The 21,738-nt window shown below is 33.5% G+C and overlaps 1 protein-coding gene across 6 annotated transcripts in view; it reads right to left on the bottom strand.

Annotated features, from left to right (window-relative positions):
* Positions 1–1,486: 1,486 nt before the first annotated feature.
* NEK1 (NIMA related kinase 1) overlaps positions 1,487–21,738 on the bottom strand; it is a 216,186-nt gene continuing 195,934 nt past the window's right edge. For 3 of the 6 annotated variants that reach the window (XM_032332561.1, XM_032332562.1, XM_032332566.1), the window contains 2 exons: positions 21,605–21,737; positions 1,488–3,607 (listed from right to left, as the gene is read on the bottom strand). In XM_032332561.1, coding sequence (XP_032188452.1) covers positions 3,594–3,607; positions 21,605–21,737 — 147 coding nt within the window. In that variant the 3' untranslated portion in view covers positions 1,488–3,593. Of the gene's footprint in view, positions 3,608–21,604; position 21,738 lie in introns of all 6 variants that reach the window. The other 3 variants (XM_032332563.1, XM_032332565.1, XM_032332564.1) reach the window with 2 other exon arrangements.

Here is a 21,738-nt window from a genome sequence, read left to right as displayed (position 1 = left end):
TGCTTGACATTCACTGGGTTTCTTCAATCTGTGGATTGGTGTTTCCAATGGCTCAGAAAAATTCTTAGTCTTTATTTCTCCAATTAACTTTATCCCATTCTTCCTTCTTCTCCAGGGCTCCAATCAAATATATACTACACATTCTCACTGAATCAGTCTCTTACCTTCTCTATTTTCCACACATTTTCTTTCTGTGCTATATCATGGATAATTTCTTCCATTTCTTTCTGTTTTCTGCCAGGCATAGTTTATTGCCAAGCCTGTCCACTGTTTTGTCCACATGTCCACCACGTTTTAAAACTTTGGCTATTGGGGGCGCCTGGGTGGCTCAGTGGGTTAAAGCCTCAGCCTTCGGCTCAGGTCATGATCCCAGGGTCCTGGGATCAAGCCCTGCATCGGGCTCTCTGCTCAGCAGGGAGCCTGCTTCCTCCTCTCTCTCTCTGCCTCTCTGCCTGCTTGTGATCTCCTTCTGTCAAATAAATGAATAAAATCTTAAAAAAAAAAACAAGTTTGGCTATTGGTAATTTTCATGTAAATGAGTTCTATTTGTTTCTTCAAATGTATATTAAGAAACTTTTTAATTTTTCTTTCCCTGCAGACATTTTCAAGTTTGTTGATCATTTTTTAAACCCAGTAAGTATAGCTCTATTAAAACACAACTCTGATAACTTCATACTAAAAAGTCTGGGCAGATCCTGTCCCTATCTCCCACTTGTATTGATTGACTGATTGATTGTGTACTTTTTCCGTGTCGATCACTGTCTTCAAAATTTACTTTTGGCACTTTTTAAGATATAAAATAAATGTCTTCCTTCATAGAGGCATTGGAATGGCTTCTGCCTGATTCATGGGGGCACTACCAGTTGGGAACCATTCCAAATTATGTTTGATTTTAAAGTTACATGGCCCACTCAGATTTTGGTTCTCAGGATACAAAAGCACTTAAAAGACTGGCTTGTGGTCACGACTTCTTAAGACTTCTTTTTGTCCTTTTATTTTCCTACAGTCCCTGAATTGGGGTTGGCTTTAGTTCTAGTTCTCCCTTATTGTGAAGATACAAGCTTCTGGAGTTCCATCTTAACCCACTGAGACAGCCAGGTGCCCCTGGAGTTCCATCTTAATGTAGGGTTTCCAACAGGATTCTCCAACTTGGATGGGCACTTGGCCTCATCTTTTACCTCCTTTGCTCCAGGAGCCATTATATCAAAGTGTAAGATATTGGATACTTTCAGATCAAAACTACCCTTTTTCCTCTCCAATATTCGCTAGTCCCTGGGTTGAGAATTTCTCCTAAGCTTTGGCCTTGCAATTCATCTTCTGACACCTTCTGTATTTTTATTTAAGTATTTATCATTTGACAGAGAGAGAGAGAGAGAGAGAAAACAAGCAGGGGGAGCAGCAGAGGGAGAGGGAGAAGCAGGCTCCCAGCTGAGCAGGGAGCCCGATGCGGGGCTGGATCCCAGGACCCTGGGATCATGACCTGAGCCAAAAGCAGATGCTTAACTGACTGAGCCACCCAGGTGTCCCACCTTCTGTATTTTTAGATGTGTATTACAGATACACACACACAAACATGTGATCTTTAAAGATCCATCATCAACGAAGTGATAAAAGGTAGAGTATTTTTCAATTTATGAGGAAAAAGCCCTTTACTTAGCATTAAAAATTTTTCAACAGGAAGGTTAATTACAATAGTGTGTTATTCCTAGGAACAGGAAATTTCTCCTGAATTCTTAATGTATTAATGCTGAATATACTTTTTCCTACTGAATTTATCCTTTTCTCATTCTCCAGTGAAATAATTAAAAAAAAAACCAGTGTGCTAATAGCACAATGTTAGACCTGGAACTAGTCTGACTCTGAGCTTTTATGCAAGTGACTTCATTCATGTTACAATTCAAATGTCTTTGCTTGTCAAATGGAGGTAATACTAAATTATCCTCACAGCCATTTTAGCTCTAATTTCTCAATGTACAGATACTTCCACACTTCATTTTGAACACTTATAATAGACCTTATTAAACAATAATAGCCCTCTTCCCATTGGCACAATCTTTGCATAATAACAACCCAGAGCCACTCACTATCAACTGACTGGAGATGGCACAAGCCCTATTTGTCATCCCTAACCCTGTATATATAAATGACATCTTTTGAAATATGGTTAAACAACTTTTCTACTGTGTTATATCCTTAGTTGCTTTTCTCATAGTTGTAATAGGCTAAGAATTAGAAAAGATCATTCTCATTTTTCAGGATTATAAGAATTAAAGTGCAGAATTCAAATTTTTCCTTGAAAAAAAAAAGTGGAAATCATCAGATAAAACAAACAAAAGTATTCTCAGCTCATTGTAAAAGCATTCTATTAAGAATAGGGCAAATAAGTAAAAGACAACTGATAGTGTACTGCAGGTAGAGAATAAAAATTTAATAGTAATATAAAATAAACAAACATATAAAAATCAAGTATTTAGTTTTGGATGTTAGAAATAATTTACATAATAAAGTTAGAATAGTACTGTGGTGCTGCAAGATAAGATTTTACTGTTCAAATTATAGATTATGCCAATCACACTATGAACTCTGGGTTTCAAAAATTATGCTTTTATTACTAAAAGCATCTGGACTTTAGATATCACTAATGAAAGCATGTAATACCTGGCATATTGCAATTGAAGCTGTGTAACCATCATTTTAATGACCATAATGGAAATAAAAGATGCAAACATCTCCTATCTTTGGAATGCTAGTTACCCAAACTGTCACAGTGTCAAAATAAGAACAATTCCTTTTTCTGTATTGCCTTGGAAGCATATACATGAGAGAAAATGGGGGGGAAATATGCAATGCCAATTTTATGATATATGCAATGCCAATTTTAAAACTCATAAACTAATTTCTCAATATAATATTCCTGATTCTGGTCCTTAAGAAATAATTAAAGAACTTTTTAAATACCAGGAAATACAATTTTGCCATTTTTCCATAATCAAATTTTTCAATGATCTCTAAGTCTGACTTTTACAGCCTGTTCCACTGAGCTAGTTCAAGGAGACACAATTGTTGAAGAAGATTGGAGAATATAAACTTTAAGGCTAAAAATTCCATCTTCAAAATGTAAAGATTGAAATAGAGCCCTTAATAAGGTTATTTAATACCAAATTGCTGGCTATGAAAACATGTAGACAGAAAAAAAAGGTCATGCTTAATTAAATGAAAAACCATAGGCAAGCTTTTCATAACTTAAGTAATTCTCTCAACTGAAGGACATTTGCTCAAAGTTACCTTACTGCATTGGTAAATCTTTTTCAGAACCATTAAGTCCAGTTCTGGATCAATGTCTCTTATGCCTTGGCTGCATAATTTAATAAGGTATATATCCTGTAGGCGGTTACTATAGAACTCCATGAACAAGATAAAATACTAGAATCTTAATTGAAAAATGGCATATTTCTCTTTTTCATGCAATCAGCATGCCAATCTTAAATCTGATATTTGTAGAAAATTGCTACATTTCCCACTGCAGCTTGCTTTGCTGATGAGCCAAATATAAATGCTTTCATACAGTTGAGAATTAAGAAATGGTCTGATGATTATTCATCATTATCTGTAAAAAAGAAAAAACAATTAATTCACTTCATTGCAAATCGAACTGTATCTACTTAGTAAAAAACTAATTCTTTTTATGCTAAAGGAAAAGAGCTTTAATGTAGTTTTAAGTGTAGTTTATATTGAATATCACTTAGTATTATTTACTATCACATACTCAGTGTAAAATATTCAAACAGTACAATGAAGAATAAAGTGGAAAATAAAAAGCCTATAAGCCAAAGACAGTCAATGTTAATAATTCTATGCAATTAACAAATTTCCAAAATCTAACTTTTTAAATTGTGTATTTCCTCCTTAAAGCACATAATGAATATGGAAGAATAGATAAATAAGTGATAAAGCAAGATTATAAAATGTTAGTGGCAGAATCTAGGTGCTGAGTACATGGGTGATAAATGTGAAATTCTTTGAACTTTTACATATGATGAAAATTTTACAATATGATGAGAAAGAATAAATCATGGATATACTCCATGTCCATTTCAGTGGCTGCATAACATTTTTTAAATAGATAAGGCATAATTAAATTAACCATTTCTACTTATAAACACATTGGTTGCTTCCAATTTTTCTTTATTTAAAAAAAATAATTGAATAAATTAAACAGACTGCTTGGTTTAATCCTATATAGCAATCACTATCTTCCACACTGGAGCAAAAGTGATCTTTCATTAAAATTCAAGTGTCAACTCAAGTCATTGCACTACCGAAAACTCTCCTCTACATCTCCCCAATAGCTCAGAATAGAACTCATGTTCCTTATGTGGACTGCAAATCCCTTCATGATTTGACCTAAATATTTCTAGTCTTAGCTACTTTCATTACCCATCTTCTCCAACTGTCCCTAGAATATATGCTTTAGTAACACTGACTTGGCTATAGATCCCCTAATACATTTTGCATGCTTCTATGTTTAAGTAAACATACTGATCTTAAGATAAACTCCCATTCATCTTTCAAAACCTAACTCCGATGTCCTCTCCTCTACAAAGAATTACTTTAAATCTTTTATTTCTTCCAATATTGCTGAATCACTACTTGATGGAACACATATTTTATTGCTTCCAATGTTATATCCAATGTTATCACTCTGTACTATAATTTACTTATTTTTTACAATTTCAAAATGTTTCAAATAGAAAGAATATTCATGTACCTAATAATTAGAATTAATAAAAGTGAATTTGGGGTCATATTGATTTGGGATATTAAGAAAACCACATTATGGATTGAAAGAACCCTTTTCCAATCTTATTGTCCTTTCTTCTTGCCCAAGGGTATTATCAATACCCTAAACTGATGTGTCTTTTCTTCTCAAGGTTTTTTACTTTTATTGCATATATGCACACCCAAATAATATTGCCTTTAAACATTATATAAATGGTACTCTGCCCTACTTATTCTAGCATCGTATTTGTGGGGCTTATCCATACTGACAGATGAAAATTTAGTTCATTTGTTTTAACTACTATAGAGAACTCTATTACGTAAGTAGAGCACAATAGTTTATCTAAAATAAATGTGGAAGGAAGGTCTACAGGTGTGGACTGCCAAGATTGATATTCTATATGAGGACTTGGTGGCCTTTGCCATTCTACTGCCGACCACAGTTATAATCCTTTCCCTTGAGAAGAATTTTTTAAGACTAATGTGAAATAACTTACACATTTTGCTTGTTCTACTTGACTTCTGACTCTGGATAATACTTAGCTATGGACTAAATGGCATTAATTTTACTAATAGCTGTGGTTATAGAATGCTTACCAAACCCATATTCTAACAGTATCAGGCAGCTAAAGAGAGGAGGCCATCTTTTGAGGACTCATTATTTTCAGTTAAATAATACAGAAATGTATTTTAGATAATATTCTTTTTAACTGATTTCTTAATGACACTGACACCACTTTTGCGTGAACTGGATATAATTTACCTATCCTTTCCCTTCATTAATCTCACCCTCCTCTAAAACAGAATATCAAAGTGTGTAAGTACCATATGCAGATCACATGGTTTAATTATTATCCCTTAATGTGGCCTAAAAGAACGATCTGTAAGACAACTAGATCTAGGGTCTAAGTATTTTCAATAAGAATGACTTTGAAATAGTTATTCTAAACCTAATCACTGTCCAACATTTAACTGTTTAAACAGCAATTTATTTGTACAGTTCCATATTCATTTTACAACCAGTTTAGCGAGATTATATATTAGTATATATAATTTTTACATATGAGTAAGTTGCAATATTTTAGGGGCCTCAGTAAGATATTTAAAAAAAGGTTTCTGGGGCACCTGGGTGGCTCAGTGGGTTAAAGCCCTTGCCTTCGGCTTGGGTCATGATCCCAGGGTGCTGGGATCGAGCCCCGCATCAAGCTCTCTGCTTGGCAGGGAGCCTGCTTCCTCCTCTCTCTCTCTGCCTGTCTCTCTGCCTACTTGTAATCTCTGCCTGTCAAATAAATAAATAAAATCTTAAAAAAAAAAAAAAAGGTTTCTAAGGTAAGCATTTGACTGCTTTGTACTTTTTCTAGGCTAAAGGAAATACTGATAGGCTTTATGATACAGAACTTCAGGATCTTCATTCCCTTTTCATTTGTGTGATATGAATTTGTATGAAATTTTGATATTGCTTCTTTTTTCTTTGATTGAAGACTAACAGACACAAAGTATTATATAAGTATCAAGTGTACAACATTCTGATTTGATATTTATATATACTACAAAATGGTCACCACAAGGTCTAGTTACCGTCTGTCACTGTATAAAGCTGTTACAATATTATTAACTATATTCCCTATGCTGTATATTATATCCTTTGTCTTCTTTTATAACTGAAGACTGTACCTCTTAATCTCTTCATTTATTCCATCCACCCCCCCCCCATCATCCCTCCTTGCTGGCAACCACTAGTTTGTTCTCTGTATCTATAAATTAGTTTCTGTTTCTGTTCTGTTTCATTTGGTTTTTTGGTAAAGTAAAAACTTTACTTTAAGTAAAGTCATATGACATTTGAATTTCTCTGATTTATTTCATATAGCATAATACCCTCTAGGTCTATACATGTTGTTGCAAATGGCAAGAATTCACTCTTTCTGTTGGCTAAGTAGTATTCCACTGTATATATTTGCCACATCTTTATCCATTTATCTATCTATGGACATTTAGGTTACTTCCATATTTTGGCTACTGTAAATATTACTGCAATGAAAATATGAGTATATATGTCTTTTTGAATTAGTGGGGTTTTATTTTTATTTTTTATTTTTAAGTAATCTCTACACACCCAGTATGGAGTTTAAACCCATAACCCAGAGATCAATAATCACATGCTCTACCAACTGAGCCAGCCAGCTCCACTGATTTAGCATTTCCATTTTCTTTGGATAAATACCTAGAAATGGAATTGCTGGATTGTATGGCAGTTCAATTTTTAATATTTTGAGGAACCTCCATACTGTTTTCCATAATGGCTGTACCAATTTACATTTCCACCAAAAGTTCCCTTTTCTCTACCTGCTTGTCACTTGCTACTTCCTGTGTCTTTCATAATAGCCATTCTGAGAGGTTTAAGGTGGTATCTCTTCGTGGTTTTGACTTTCCCTGATGGTGAGTGATGTGGAGCATCTTTACATGTGCCTGTTGGCTCTCATATGTCTTCTGTGGAAAAGTGGCTATTCAGGTCCTCAGCTTTTAAAAATCAATTGTTTGGGGTTTTTTTAGTATGGTTTTATGAGTTCTTTAAATATTTCAGATGTTAATCCCTTATTGAATACGTATTTTTAAAAAATCTTCTCCCATTCAGGAGGTTGCCTTTTCATTTTGTTGATGGGTTTCCTTTTCTGTGCAAAAGCTTTTTAGTTTGATGTGGTATCCCTTGTATATTTTTGCTTTTCTTGTCCTTGCCAGAGGAGATAGATCCAAAAAACTATTGCTAAGACCAGTGTCAAAGAACTTACTGCCTCTGTTTTATTCTCAAAGTTTTATGGCTTCAGATATGATTTTAAGTCTTTAATCCATTTTAAGTATATTTTTATGTATGGTGTAAGAAAATGGTCCAGTCTCATTCTTTTACATGTAGCTCTCCAGTTTTCCCAATACCACTTAGTAAAAAGACTGTCTTTCCCCTGCAATTTCTTTCTTCCTTTGTTGTAGGTTAATTGAACATATAAGCATATAAGCATGGGTTTATTTCTGGGCTCTCTATTCTGTTCCATTGATAATATGTTTCTGTTTTTGTGCTAGTTTTGATTACTACAGCTCTTCAGGATAGTTTAAAATCAGGGAGTAAAAGAGATACCTCTTTTTCTTCTTTCCCAAGACTGCTTTGGCTATTCAAGATCTTTTGTGATTGTCTATAAAGTTTTTGATAGGGATTGCACTGAATCTGTAGTTTCTTTTGGTAATACTGATATTTTAACCTATTAATTCTTCCAACTGATTTTGAACAATGTCTCTTTCCATTTATTTGTGTCATCTTCAATTTTTTCCATCAATGTCTTATTTTTTTCCAAGTATAGGTCTTTCACCTCCTTGGTTAAATTTATTCCTAGGTATTTTACTCATTTTGATGCAATTATAAATGGGATTGTTTTCTTAATTTCTTTCTGAAAGTTTGTTATTAATGCACAGAAATATAACATCTCGATTTCTTTCATAAGTGTTTTATATATAAGTTTTCAGAGTACAGATCTTTTACCTCTTTGGCTAGGTTTATTCCTAGGTATCTTGTATTTTTTTCATGCAATTGTAAGTGGGACTGATTCCTTGATTTCTCTCTCTGCTGCTTCATTAGTGGTATATAGAAATGCAACAGATTTCTGTAATTTGATTTTGTATCCTGAGATTTTATTGAATTCATGTTTCAGTTCCAAAAATTTTTTGGTGGGACCTTTTGGATTTTTCTATATAGAGTATCATGTCATTTGCAAATAGTGGAAGTTTGACTTCTTGGATGTCTTTTGATATCTTTTTGTTGTCTGACTGCTGAGACTAGGACTTCCAGTAATATTACTCAGCCATTAAAAAAAAAAAAAAAAAACTGAAATCTTGGCATTTGCAACAACGTGGATGGAGCTAGAGTATATTATGCTAAGTGAAATAAGTCAGAGAAAGACAAATACCATAAGATTTTACTCATCTGAGGAATTCAAGAAATGAAACAGATGAACATAGTGGGAGAAGAAGAGCCAAACCATAAAACAGACTCTTAACTACAGAGAACAAAGTGAGGGTTGCTGGAGGGGAGGTAGGTGGCTGCATGGATTAAATGGGTGATAAGTATTAAGGAACACATTTGTGATGAGCTCTCCATGTTATATGTAAGTGATGAATCACTAAATTCTACTCCTGAAACTAATATTACACTATACATTCTAACTAGAATTTAAATAAAAACTTGAAACTAAAAGAGAGAAACACAACAGATTTCTGTATATTGATTTTGTATTGTGCAACTTTCCTGAATCCATTTATTATTTCTAATAGTTTTGAGGCAGAGGCTTTAAAGTTCTCCCTATATAGTATCCTTTCATCTGGGAAAAGTAAAAATTTTACTTCTTTCCAATTTGGATCCTTTTATTTCCTTTTCTTGTCCAACTGCTGTGGCTAGGACTTCCAATACTATCTTGAATAAAAAAGCTAAAAGTGGGCATCCTTGTTTTGTTCCTCATCTTAGAGAAAAAGCTTTTAACTTTTTCCCACTAAGTATGATGATGCTTACTGTGGGTTTATCATTTACAGCCTTTATTATATTGGGGTACCTTCCCTCTATATCCATTTTCTTGTGAGTTTATATTATAAATGGATACTGAACTTTATCAAATGTTCTTATTGCATCTACTGAGATGATCATGCCTTTTATACTGTGTTTTGTTAATGTGGTGTATCACACTGATTGACTTGTGAATACTGTACTATCCATCCATCCCCAGAATAAATCCCACTTGATCATGGTGTATGATCCTTTTAATGTATTGTTGAATTATTTTGCTAATATATTGTTAAGGATTCACATCTATGTTCACCAGGGATACTGGCCATAACTTTCTTTCTTTTGGTAGTGTCTTTTTCTGATTTTGGTCTCAGGGTAATGCTGGCCTCATAAAAAGAGCTTGGAAGCATTCTTTTCTCTTCAATAATCTGCAATAGTTTAAGAACGATAGATACTAACTTTTAAAAAATGTTTGGTAGAATTACCTGTGAATCTGTCTGGTCCTGGACTTTTATTTATTGGGAGGTTTTGTTTTGTTGTTTTTACTCTTCAATTTCATTGCTTGTAACCAGTCTGTTCAAATTTTCTATTTCTTCCCAATTTAGTATTAGAAGACTATTTGTTCTAGGAACCTATCCATTTCTTCTAGGTTCTCTATTTGTTGGTGTATAGCTGTTTGCAGTAGTCTTTTATGATCCTTTGTATTTCTATGTTATTAGTTATAATTTCTCTTTCATTTCTGATTTTATTTGGGCCCTATCTCTTTTTCTCTTGATGAATTTTGCTAAAGATTTACCAATTTTATCTTTTCAAATAACCAACTTTGAGTTTCATTAATCGATTCCACTGTTTGTTTAGTCTCCATTTTATTTCCTCTGTGATCTTTATTATTTCTTTCCTCTAATAACTTTGGGCTTTGGTTCTTTTTCTAATTCCTTGAGTTGTAAGTTTAGACTGTTTATTTAAGCTTTTTATTGTTCCTTAAAATGGGCATGTATTGCTATAACCTTCCGTCTTATAATTGCTTTTGCTGCATCCCATAGATTTTGGAGCATTGTGTTTTCATTTTCATTTGTCTCAAGGTATTTTCTGATTTCCTCTATCATTTGATCCATTGGTTGTTTAGTAGCATGCTGGAGTCTCCACATGTTTGTGTTTTTTTCCAGTTTCCTTCCTGTAGTTGATTTCTAGTTTCATACCATTGTGGTCAGAAAAGATGTTTGATATGAGTTCAGTCTTAAATGTATTGAGACTTTTTTTGTGGTCTAACATAGGATCTATTCTGGAGAATGATTCATGTGCATTTGAAAAGAATGTTCTGTTCTTGGATGGAATGTTCTGTACATATCTATCAAGTCCATCTGGTCTAGTATGTTGTTCAACTGCCAATATTTCCTTATTAATTTCCTGTCTGGATGATCTACCCATTGATTTTTTTTTAAATTTTTTTTTTTTAAAGATTTTATTTATTTATTTGACAGAGAGAGATCACAAGTAGGCAGAGAGGCAGGCAGAGAGAGAGGAGGAAGCAGGCTCCCCGCTGAGCAGAGAGCCTGATGCGGGGCTCAATCCCAGGACCCTGGGATCATGACCTGAGCTGAAGGCAGAGGCTTTAACCCACTGAGCCACCCAGGCGCCCCAAAACTGGTGGATATTTACTTTTGAATGCATTATAAAAGTAATACATTTTTACTCCCTCCCACATTATGTTTAAGTTTTTGATGTCATACTTTATTTTATATCTTTTTATTTAGTGTATCCCATAAGTAATTATTGTAAATTTATTTGATTTTATTACTTTTGTCTTTAAACCTCATGCTAGCTCTATAAATCATTGATTAACTACCTGTCCTATATGTTTGCCTCTACTGGTATGATATTTTTTCTTTTATATAATTTCCTATTCCCAGTTAAGGCCTACCTTTTCTTTTCTGCTTAAAAAAGACCCTTTGATATTTCCTTGTAAAGCTGATTTAGTAGTGATGAATTCTTATAACTTTTGCTTGTCTGGGAAACCGTGTATCTTCCCTTCAATTCTGAATATTAACCTTGTCTGGGAGAATATTCTTGGTTGTTAGTTTTTTTCCTTTTAGCACTTTGAATATATCATGCAACTCTCTTCTGGCCTGCAGAATTTCTGATGAAAAATCATCTGATAGTCTATGGGGATTCCTTTACATGTAACTGTTTTTCTCTTGCTGCTTTAAAGATTTTTTCTTTATCTTTCATTTTTGACATTTTACTTATTATGTGTCTTAGTGTGGATCTCTTTGGGATCATCTTATTTGGTACTCTCTGTGCTTCCTGGATCTAGATGTGTTTCCTTTCCCCAGGCTAGGGATGTTTTCAGCTAGTCTTCCTTCTTTTCTTTTTTTAAAAGATTTTATTTTTTCATTTGTCAGAGAGAGAGTTTGAGTGCACAAGCAGGGGGAGTGGCTGAGAGAGGGAGAAGCAAACTCCCTGCTGAGCAAAGAGCTTGATGCGGAACTTGAATCCAGGACCCCGAGATCATGACCTGAGCCAAAGGCAGATGTTAACCAACTGAGACACCCAGGCATCTCAGCAATTATTTCTTCAAATAAATTTTCTGACCCTTTCTCTATTCTCCTTCTAAGTTCCTGTAATGCAAATGCTTGATGTTGTTGCATAGGTCTCTTAAACTACCCTAATTTTCTTTTTCTTTCTGCTATTCAGTTTGGATGATTTCTAATATTCCTGTCTTACAGTTCACTGATGTGTTCTGAGTATCATCTAATCTGCTAATTTATTCTCTCAAGTGTGTTTTTCATTTCTGTGAATGTGTTCTTCCTCTCTGATTGCTTTCTTTTATTTTCTCTTTTTTGAAATTCTTATTGTGTTTAACCATTCTTCCCCTGAGTTCAGTCAGCATTTTTATGACTATTATGCTGTACTCTTTATCAGATAGACTGCTTATCTTCATTTTCTTCAGTTCTTTTTTTCTAGGATTTTTGTCTTATTCTTTAATTGGGACATATTCCTCCATCTCCTATTTTGCCTAACTCTTCTATCTGTTTCTATGTATGAGGTTTCTATGTAAGAGAGACAGCCTCCTACATAGGCATGTATCCTTTTGAAGCCACTCAACTATCCAAAAAACATGTCAATTCTACCCTGTGCCTCAGCCAACTGTTCTCAGCTTAAGGAGGAATACCAAATAAAGGTTTTCCAAATATTTGTCAAGCAAAGTTGAATCCCAAGCACACTGCTGATTATTCACAGAAAGCACTATTGAAGCGATACTTACAGGGAACTGCCCGAAGGATAAACAGTCTGAATATGAATATAACTAGACTGGTATTCTTCTCAGATTAATTTAACTGGAGTCATTCTCTGACTTCATGCCATTAAATTATACTATGTCATATTATGAGAAAGAGGCCCATGAAATCCAAATACTGTAAAAATTACTGAAGATAATTTTTAGTTCACTATATAGCATTGTTTTATAAAATAGGATCCAAGACCTCAATAAAATCAGAAATATTAAAGTTTCAGATAATGTTTACATTTTATGTATTAATTTTGAAAACAAAAATAGTATTTCATTATTTAAAGGAAAACCATCTGTTTTACAGTAGTAGTTCTCAACTGACAGATATTTTGAAAGACTAAGACTTGAGTTTTTCACTAAGGTCTATGGACTTAGATTCTTGAAGTCTAAAACATATCCTCTTTAAAGGAATCCACAAGTTATTAAAATTTGAGGAATACTATACAATTGTACCCTCTTTTTAAGAATCATGGGGAAATTGGGGCGCCTGGGTGGCTCAGTGGGTTAAGCCGCTGCCTTCTGCTCAGGTCATGATCTTAGGGTCCTGGGATCGAGTCCCGCATTGGGCTCTCTCCTCAGCAGGGGGCCTGCTTCCCTTCCTCTCTCTCTGCCTGCCTCTCTGCCTACTGTGATCTCTCTCTGTCAAATAAATAAATAAAATCTTTAAAAAAAAAAAAAAAGAATCATGGGGAAATTATTCTTTTGTTTCAATACTAAAAATAGCTGACTTCCGAGTGATATGTTTTGTCTCAAGAACAGTGACTTATATAATTAATTAGGTTTCCTGCTTTGCTAGAAAGATAAGCACCAAATTTATGACCTATTCTCACAAAATGTAGAGACCCTTTGAACATTAACTTTGTATTCTCACCTCATTCTTGGCTTAATGATCATTGCTTATGCTCATTTGCCTGAAATGCTGACTTTCCCAAGCCCTTGTACTCTATATATTTTTAAGTGCAACATTAAATTTTTTGACAAGATAGAATATAAACTTTATAAAAATTTGTATTGCTAAAATTAAGCAACATTTTAAAAATCTCAAATCCTCAAATCACTTTAGCATACTAATTGTATCTTTAAAGTAATTTTGACAGATATTCTAGAACAGAATTCTTGTTCAAAATATTCAATCAGTTTTCAAATCACTTTAAAAAATTAAGCTCATTACTTCACGGTGAGATACCTAAAAACTCTAAGACCACAAATATATCTTGATTCCCACTTCATTCACTAAGCTTGACTTCAAGAAACTTTAAAACTTTGTCCAAAAAAAAAATCCTAAATGTGCCCAGAATAAAGACTCATACAAAAAAAGACTATCAAAAGAACCTGGTATATAAGCTATCAGTGAAATTCCAAAAGTTCCAGGATATTTTGTGTAATGGAGAATCTTAATTAAACTTATATCTCTACTTTAAAGAAACTACTATTTATTTGCCTATTAAGTTCTGACATTTTTCCCCCAAAGTGATGTTACAGTTCTTCAACACTTCTTTAAAGGAAAACAGCTCCCTTAAGGATCAACAGATTAGTGGATATGGAAGAACAAATCAGTAATCTAGAGGACAGGGAAATGGAAAGCATCCAAGCTGAATGACAAAAAGAGAAAAAATTTTTTAAAAATGAGGATAGGTTTAGACATCTCTTAGACAACATCAAGCAAACAAACATTTACATTATAGGGGTCCCAGAAGAAGAAGAGGAGGAAGGGGACAGAAATCTTACTTGAGGAAATAATAGCTAAAAATTTCCCTAACGTGGGAAAGGAAATAGACATTCAAGTCCAAGCAGAAGGAGTTCCAAGGAGGTCCATACCAAGACACATAATAATTAAAATGTCAGAGGTTAAGGATGAAGAAAGATTTTTAATGGCAGCAAGAGAGAAACAAAAAAAACCTATGAGGAAAACCAATAAAACTCTCAGCTAATTTATCAGTAGAAATTTTGCAAGCCAGAAGAAAGTAGAATATATTCAAGATGCTGAAAGGAAAAAACCTAAAACAAAGAATACTCTACCTGGCAAATTATCCTTCACATTTGATGGAAAGATAGAGTTTCCTAGACAAAAAAAGATAAAGGAATTTATTACTACTAAATCAGCCTTATAAGAAATGTTGAAGGGAATTCTTTAAGTTGAAAAGAAATAGCTAAAATTAGACATAAGAAAATGATGAAAAGGATGTACAATGTGACAACACATACATTAAATGTGGAGGAGGGAGAAAAAAAGTTTTTAAAGAATGTGTTTGAACTTAAATTACCATCAAATTAATATAGACTGCTGTATACTTAGGATGTTATATATGATCCTCATGGTAACTACAAACTCAAAACCTGTAATAGATACACAAATAAATAAAATAAAAAGTCAAACATAATACTAAAGAAATTCATCAATCACAAAGAAAGATAGCAGAGAAGAAGGGAACAGACATCTATAATAATCAGCAGAAAACAAGAGAATGACAGTAAGTACATACATATCAATTACTTTAAACGTAAATGGCTTAAACGGTCCAATCAGAAGATACAGCGTGGTGAGATGGATTAAAAAAAAGAAAAAAAAAAAAAACACACACCCAACCCATCTATATGCTGCCTACAAAAGAGTCACCTCAGATCTCAAGACACATATAAACTGAAAGTGAAGGGATGGAAAAATATTCACTGAGCAAAGGGAAGCAAGGAAAAAAAAAAAAGCCATGGCAGCAATGTTTTATATTAGACAAAATAGACTTTAAAACAAAGACTGCAAGGGCTCCTGGGTGGCTCAGTCAGTTAAGTGTCTGCCTTTGGGTCAGGTCATGATCTCAGGGTCCTGGGATTGAGCCCTTTATCAGGCTCTCTGCTCAGCAGGGAGCCCGCTTCTCCTTCTTCTCCCCGCTCATCCTCTCTCTTGTTATCTCTCTCTCTCTCCAATAAAAAAAAAAACAAAAAACTTTAAAAAAATAAAAAATAAAATAAAATAAAACAACAAGAGACAAAAAGCATTACATAATGATAAAGAGGTCAATCCAACAAGAGGATCTAACAATAGTAAACTTCTATGCACCCAAAACTGGAGCACCTTAAATACATAAAGCAAATATTAATGGACATAAAGAAACTGATGGTATTATAATAATAGTAGGGGACATTAACACTCCACTTACATCAATGGCTAGATCATCCAGGCAGGAAATCAAAAGGAAAGAGTATCTTTGAAGGACACATTAAACCAGAAGGACATCATAGATAAACAGAACATTCCATACCAAAACAACAGAATACATATTCTTTTCAAGTGCACATAAAACATTCTCCAGAATAGATCATGTTTGGCCACAAAACAACCCTTAGTAAATTTAAGAAAAATGAAATCATACCATGGATTTTCTTCTGACCACAACAGTGTGAAACTAGAAATAAATCACAAGATAAAAATGGAAAAAAAAACAAACACATGGAGACTAAACACCATGATACTAAACAACCAATGGGTTAACGAAACAAAGAAGAAACCAAAAACTACATGGAAACAAATGAAAATGAAAGCACAATGCTTCAAAATCTCTGGGACACAGCAAAAGCAGTTCTAAGACGGAAATAAAGTGACAGAGGCCTATGTCAAGAAACAAGGAAAAGCTTAAATAAACAATCTAACCTTACACCTAAAGCAACCAAAAAAATAACAAAGCCCAAGCTGAGTTAAAGGAAGGAATATAATAAATTCAGAGCAGGAAAAAATAAGACAGAGACTGAAAAAACAATAGAAAAAAAAAAATCAACGAAACCTAGAGCTGGTTCTTTCAAAAGATAAACAAAATTGATAAATCCTTAGCCAGACTCATCAAGAAAAAAGAGAAAGGACCCAAATTAATAAAATAAAATGAGAGAGAAGTAATAACTGACAACACAGAAATACAAAGGATTATAAGAGAATGCTATGAAAAATCACATGCTAACAAATTGGACAACTAGGAGAAAAGGATATATTCCTAGAAACATACAATCTTCCAAAACTGAGTAAGGAAGAAATAGATAATCTGAACAGATTACTGGTAAATAAATTGAATTTATATTTAAAAAATAAAAGTCCAGGGCCGCCTGAGTGGCTCAGTCCTTAAGCATCTGCCTTTGGCTCAGGTCGTGATCTCAGCGTCCTGGGATCAAGCCCCGCATCTGGCTCCCTGCTCAGCGGTATGCCTGCTTCACCCTCTCCCACTCCCCCTGCTTGTGTTCCCTCTCTCGCTGTGTCTCTCTCTGTGAAATAAATGAATAAAATCTTTAAAAAAAAAAAAAAGCCCAGAACCAGCTAGAGTCACAGGCAAATTCTACCAAACATTTAACGAATTAAATACCTATTCTCTTCAAACTATTCCAAAAACAGAAGAAGAAGGAAAGATTCCAAATACATCCTGTGAGGCTAGCATTTCCCTCACACCAAAACTAGACAAAGATACCATAAAAAGAAAAAAAACTACAGGCCAATATCCCTAATGAACATGCAAAAATTACCAGCCAACTGCATTCAACAATACATTCAAAGGATCGATCATCTATCATGATATTCCAAGGATGCAAGGACAGTTCAGTATTCACAAAACAATCAATGTGACATACTGCATTAACAAAACAAAGGATAAAAATCACATGATCATCAACAGATGCAGAAAAACCATTTTATAGAATTCAACATCCCTTCATGATAAAAACGCTCCACAAAATAGGTTTAGAAGGAACCTAAACATAATAAAGCTCCATAGCTAACATCATACTCAATGATGAAAAACTGAGAGCTTTTCCTTTAACATCACAAACAAGACAAGTTATGCCCACTCTTTCCACTATTACTCAACAGAACAGGAAGTTCTAGCCACAACAATCAGATGATGAAAAGAAATAAGAGGCATCCAAATTGGTAAAAAAGTTAAACTGTCACTATTTGCAGATGATGTGATAGTATACAAAGAAAATCCTGAAGGCTCTACCAAAAAGTACTAGACAAAAAAACAATTCAGTAAAGTCTCAGGATATAAAATTTATATCCAGAAATTGGTAGCATTTCTATACACTAATAATGATGTAGAAGAAAGAGAATTGAAGAAAACTATTCCATTTACAACTGTACTAAAAAGAATAAAATACCTAGGAATAAACCAAAGTGGTGAGAGACCTGTTCTCTGAAAACTATAAAACACTGATGAAAGAAACTGAAGATGACACAAACAAATGGAAAGACAGTTCATGTTCATGAAGTAGAAGAATTAATATTGCCAAAATGTATTACCCAAAGCAATCTACAAATTCAATGTAATCCCTGACACAATACCAAGAGTATTTTTCACAAAACTAAAATACTCGTATTTGTATCAACTACAAAAGAACCCAAATAGCCAAAGCAATCTTAAGAAAAACAAAGCTGAAGGTATCATTATTCCAGATTTCAAGATATACTACAAACGTGTAGTAATCAAAACTGTATGGTACTAGCATCAAAAGAGACCTATAAATCAATGGAAGAAAATAAAGAGCCCAGAAATAAACCTTTAATTATATGGCCAATTAATCTATGACAATGGAGGCAAGAATATATAATGGAGAAAGATAGTCTCTTCAATAAATGCTGGTGGAAAAATTAGACAGCTACATGTAGAAGAATGAAACTGGACAATGTCCTAACACTATACACAAAAATAAACTAAAGACCCTAATGTGAGACTGGAAACCATAAAAATCCTAGAAGAAAATAGGAATTTCTCTGACATCAGCCAGAGAAACATTCTTCTAGATATATCCCTTCAGGGAAGGGAAACAAAAGCAAAAGCAAACCATTGGGATTCCATCAAAATAGAAAGCTTCTGCACAGTAAAGGACACCATCAACAAAAGAAAAAGGCAACTTATTTGATGGGAGAGGATATTTGCTAATGATATATCTGGTAGGGGGTAAATACCCAAAATATACAAACAACTTATACAACCCCACACCAAAAAAACAAAAACCCAAATAATCTGATTTAAAAATGGGCAGAGAATATAAATAGACATTTTTCCAAAGACATATAGATAGCTGACAAGCACATGATAAGATGTTCAATATCACTAATCATTGGAGCAATGCAAATCCATAATGAGATATTACCTTACATAAGTGAGAATGGCTAATATCAAAAAGACAAGAAATAACAAGTACTGGTGAGGATATAGAGAAAAAGGAACCCTCACACACTGCTGGTAAAAAGTAAACTGGCACAGCCATTGTGGAAAACAGTAATGGAAGCTCTTTAAAAATTTACACACAATTTCACTACTGGGTATTTACCCAGAAAAAAATGAAGACACAAATTCGAAAAGATATATGCATCCAGGGGCGCCTGGGTGGCTCAGTGGGTTAAGCCACTGCCTTCGGCTCAGGTCATGATCTCAGGGTCCTGGGATCGAGTCCCGCATTGAGCTCTCTGCTCAGCAGGGAGCCTGCTTCCTTCTCTCTCTCTCTCTGCCTGCCTCTCAGTGTACTTGTAATTTCTGTCAAATAAATAAATAAAATCTTTAAAAAAAAAAAGATATATGCATCCCTATGTTTATTGCAGCATTAACAATAGCCAAGATATGGAAGCAACCTAAGTGTTCATCAATATACAAATGGATATGATGTTGTATGTGTGTGGAATATCACACAGCCATAAAAAAGGGATGAGAGCGGGTCCTTTGTGACAACATAAATGGAACTGGAGGTATTTTGCTAAGTAAACTAAGTCAGACTGAGAAAGAGGAATATCATATTCCACTCATGTGTAGAATCTAAAAATAAATAAAGAGAATAAGGAAACAAAAAGCAGAATCAGACTTACAAATACAGAAAACAAACTAATGGTTGCCAGAGACAAGGTTGAGAGGACAGGCAAAATGGGTGAGAGGAGTTGGGGATACAGGCTACCAGTTATGTAATTACCAAATCATGGGAGGAAAAGGCATAGTATAAGGAATATAATTAATGATGTAACAGTATTGTTTGGTGACAGATGGTAGCTATATTTGTGGTGAGCATAGCATAAAGTATAAATTTGTCAAGTCAGTATGCTATACACCTGAAACTAATATAAAATTGTGTGTCAACTTAAGTCAAATAAAAAAATTAAAAAGAAAAGAAAGGAGCTCCTTTAAGTTTCTTTTGCTAGGTTTTATAGCACTACCATACATATGAAAGATTATTCTGTTTTTGCCTATTTGTGATCATCTTAATTATTAAATGGGCTAAAGAAAATCACAATTAATAACATGTGCAGTACTAATTACTGGCGTATATTAAATCCACTACTTGTTGCTAATGACCCCAACATTTTCTTGATAGTTATTTTGTTAAGGTAAGAATACTAATGAAGATGCAGTGGTTTTTGAATCTATAAGGTAAAAGTACTCACTGTACCTGATAATATTCTGGTTTTGACTTAATAATAACTATTAGAGTTTTTAGAAGATTTTTACTTACATTTAACCAACTCAAGAACATTTTTTTTTTTTGGCTGAGCTTTATGGTCAATGTAAATTAAGTATATAACCTAACTAAGTAAAGTTGCTCCTAAAATAAAAGACATTCTTGAATTTTATTTTAGGAAACCTGATTTTTCATGAGTCAATATATCAAATACTTTTATTGAAAGCCTGGCTCGAAATACCTGATCTGAGTATTAATGCTCCACTTGTATGAACACTAAATCCAGGTATTCACCATCTTGTGCCCAAAAGGCATCTACAGCTTCAAAACAGATCTTATTTGCAATTTCAGTTCCCTCCAAGTTATCCAGAATACTACTATGAGACTGAACTTTATAAAATGTCTCCTTCATTCTGTCAGTTCTTTCACTTCACGAATCTTCAATGATTTCCTCTATGCATGTATTTTAAACACTTTACAGTATCTAATCACAAAGACTAACTTTCTAATTTAAATTCCAGTTAGGTAACATACATGTAATATTAGTTTCAGGTGCACAATGCAGTGATTCAAAATTTCCATACAATGAAGACTATTTTCAATAAGAAGCTTCCAATATTAACTCTAATATACATTAATTTTCACTGTTTTGTGACAAGTTATGGCTTTAGATTTCTTTCCATTTTTTACAATCCAAGCTTCTCTTGTCTAATTCCTACTGCACTGAAAAGTATTTTAGAATATGCATTTTATACATAGTTCAACACTTTCATATACTTAGGTCTCATCTTCCAAATTCAACATGTAAACAAAGACTACATCTTTTAATGTCCATAGTAATAAAGTACTAGGCTACAAAAGCACTTGATAAGTACTTTCAAAACAATTCATAGTATATTGAAATAGTGATCACCCTTTTATAGCAGTGGAAACTGAAACTTACATCACTTAATGTCACATTACTAGCTTGTCACAGAGTCAGGATTATACCACTGGTCTGGTACCATGTTTAGGGCTCTTGACTAAATTTAAGGGGAAACACCATTTTTAACTTTAATAATTTTCAGTAAAGTTCTAATATTTTTAAAGTGATTCTATAGGTAAATATTTTCCAAATATAAAAATGGTTTACTTCCAAATCACTATAAATGAATTCCATTTACTGTGAATGGAAGAGGTTATATTTGGTATTACTTAGAAGAAATTGTACATATTGCTGAAGCATGTATGTTTAAAAGTTTACATCATTGATTTATCTACATTTATCTACATCATTGATAAGAAAGTATTCTAATTTCTAGAGCTGTCCAATAAGGAGTCGTTAAAAAAAAAAAACTCATTCAAATGTTACTTATAAATTATGTAAAATAAGAACTTAAAGGACTTAAGTCAATAAAAATGACAGAATCAGTTAATGTATATGACATGATTAATTTTATAATTGCTCATAAGTACTGGGATATGATTCCAATATAGATTTCACCAAAATGCAGGAGATAAAAAAGCTCAGCAATTTACATTTGTCATCCTGTTTTTTGCACATTTACTTAAGATACAAAGACAGGAAATCTTACCTTCTTGATAGGCTCCATCTGCCATGACTAAATGAAGAATCTTGGCATAAAGATGTTCATGTTCATTTCCTAAAATATCCTGAACTATTGTTGAACAAATCTCAATATTTTCATCTTCATCTTCATGAATAGCC

The sequence above is a fragment of the Mustela erminea genome, chromosome 2 (genome assembly GCF_009829155.1).
Source record: "Mustela erminea isolate mMusErm1 chromosome 2, mMusErm1.Pri, whole genome shotgun sequence".
Lineage (NCBI taxonomy): Eukaryota > Metazoa > Chordata > Mammalia > Carnivora > Mustelidae > Mustela > Mustela erminea.
The sequence above is the reverse complement of the archived record's forward strand: the minus strand, read 5'-3'. Positions and strand labels throughout refer to the sequence as shown.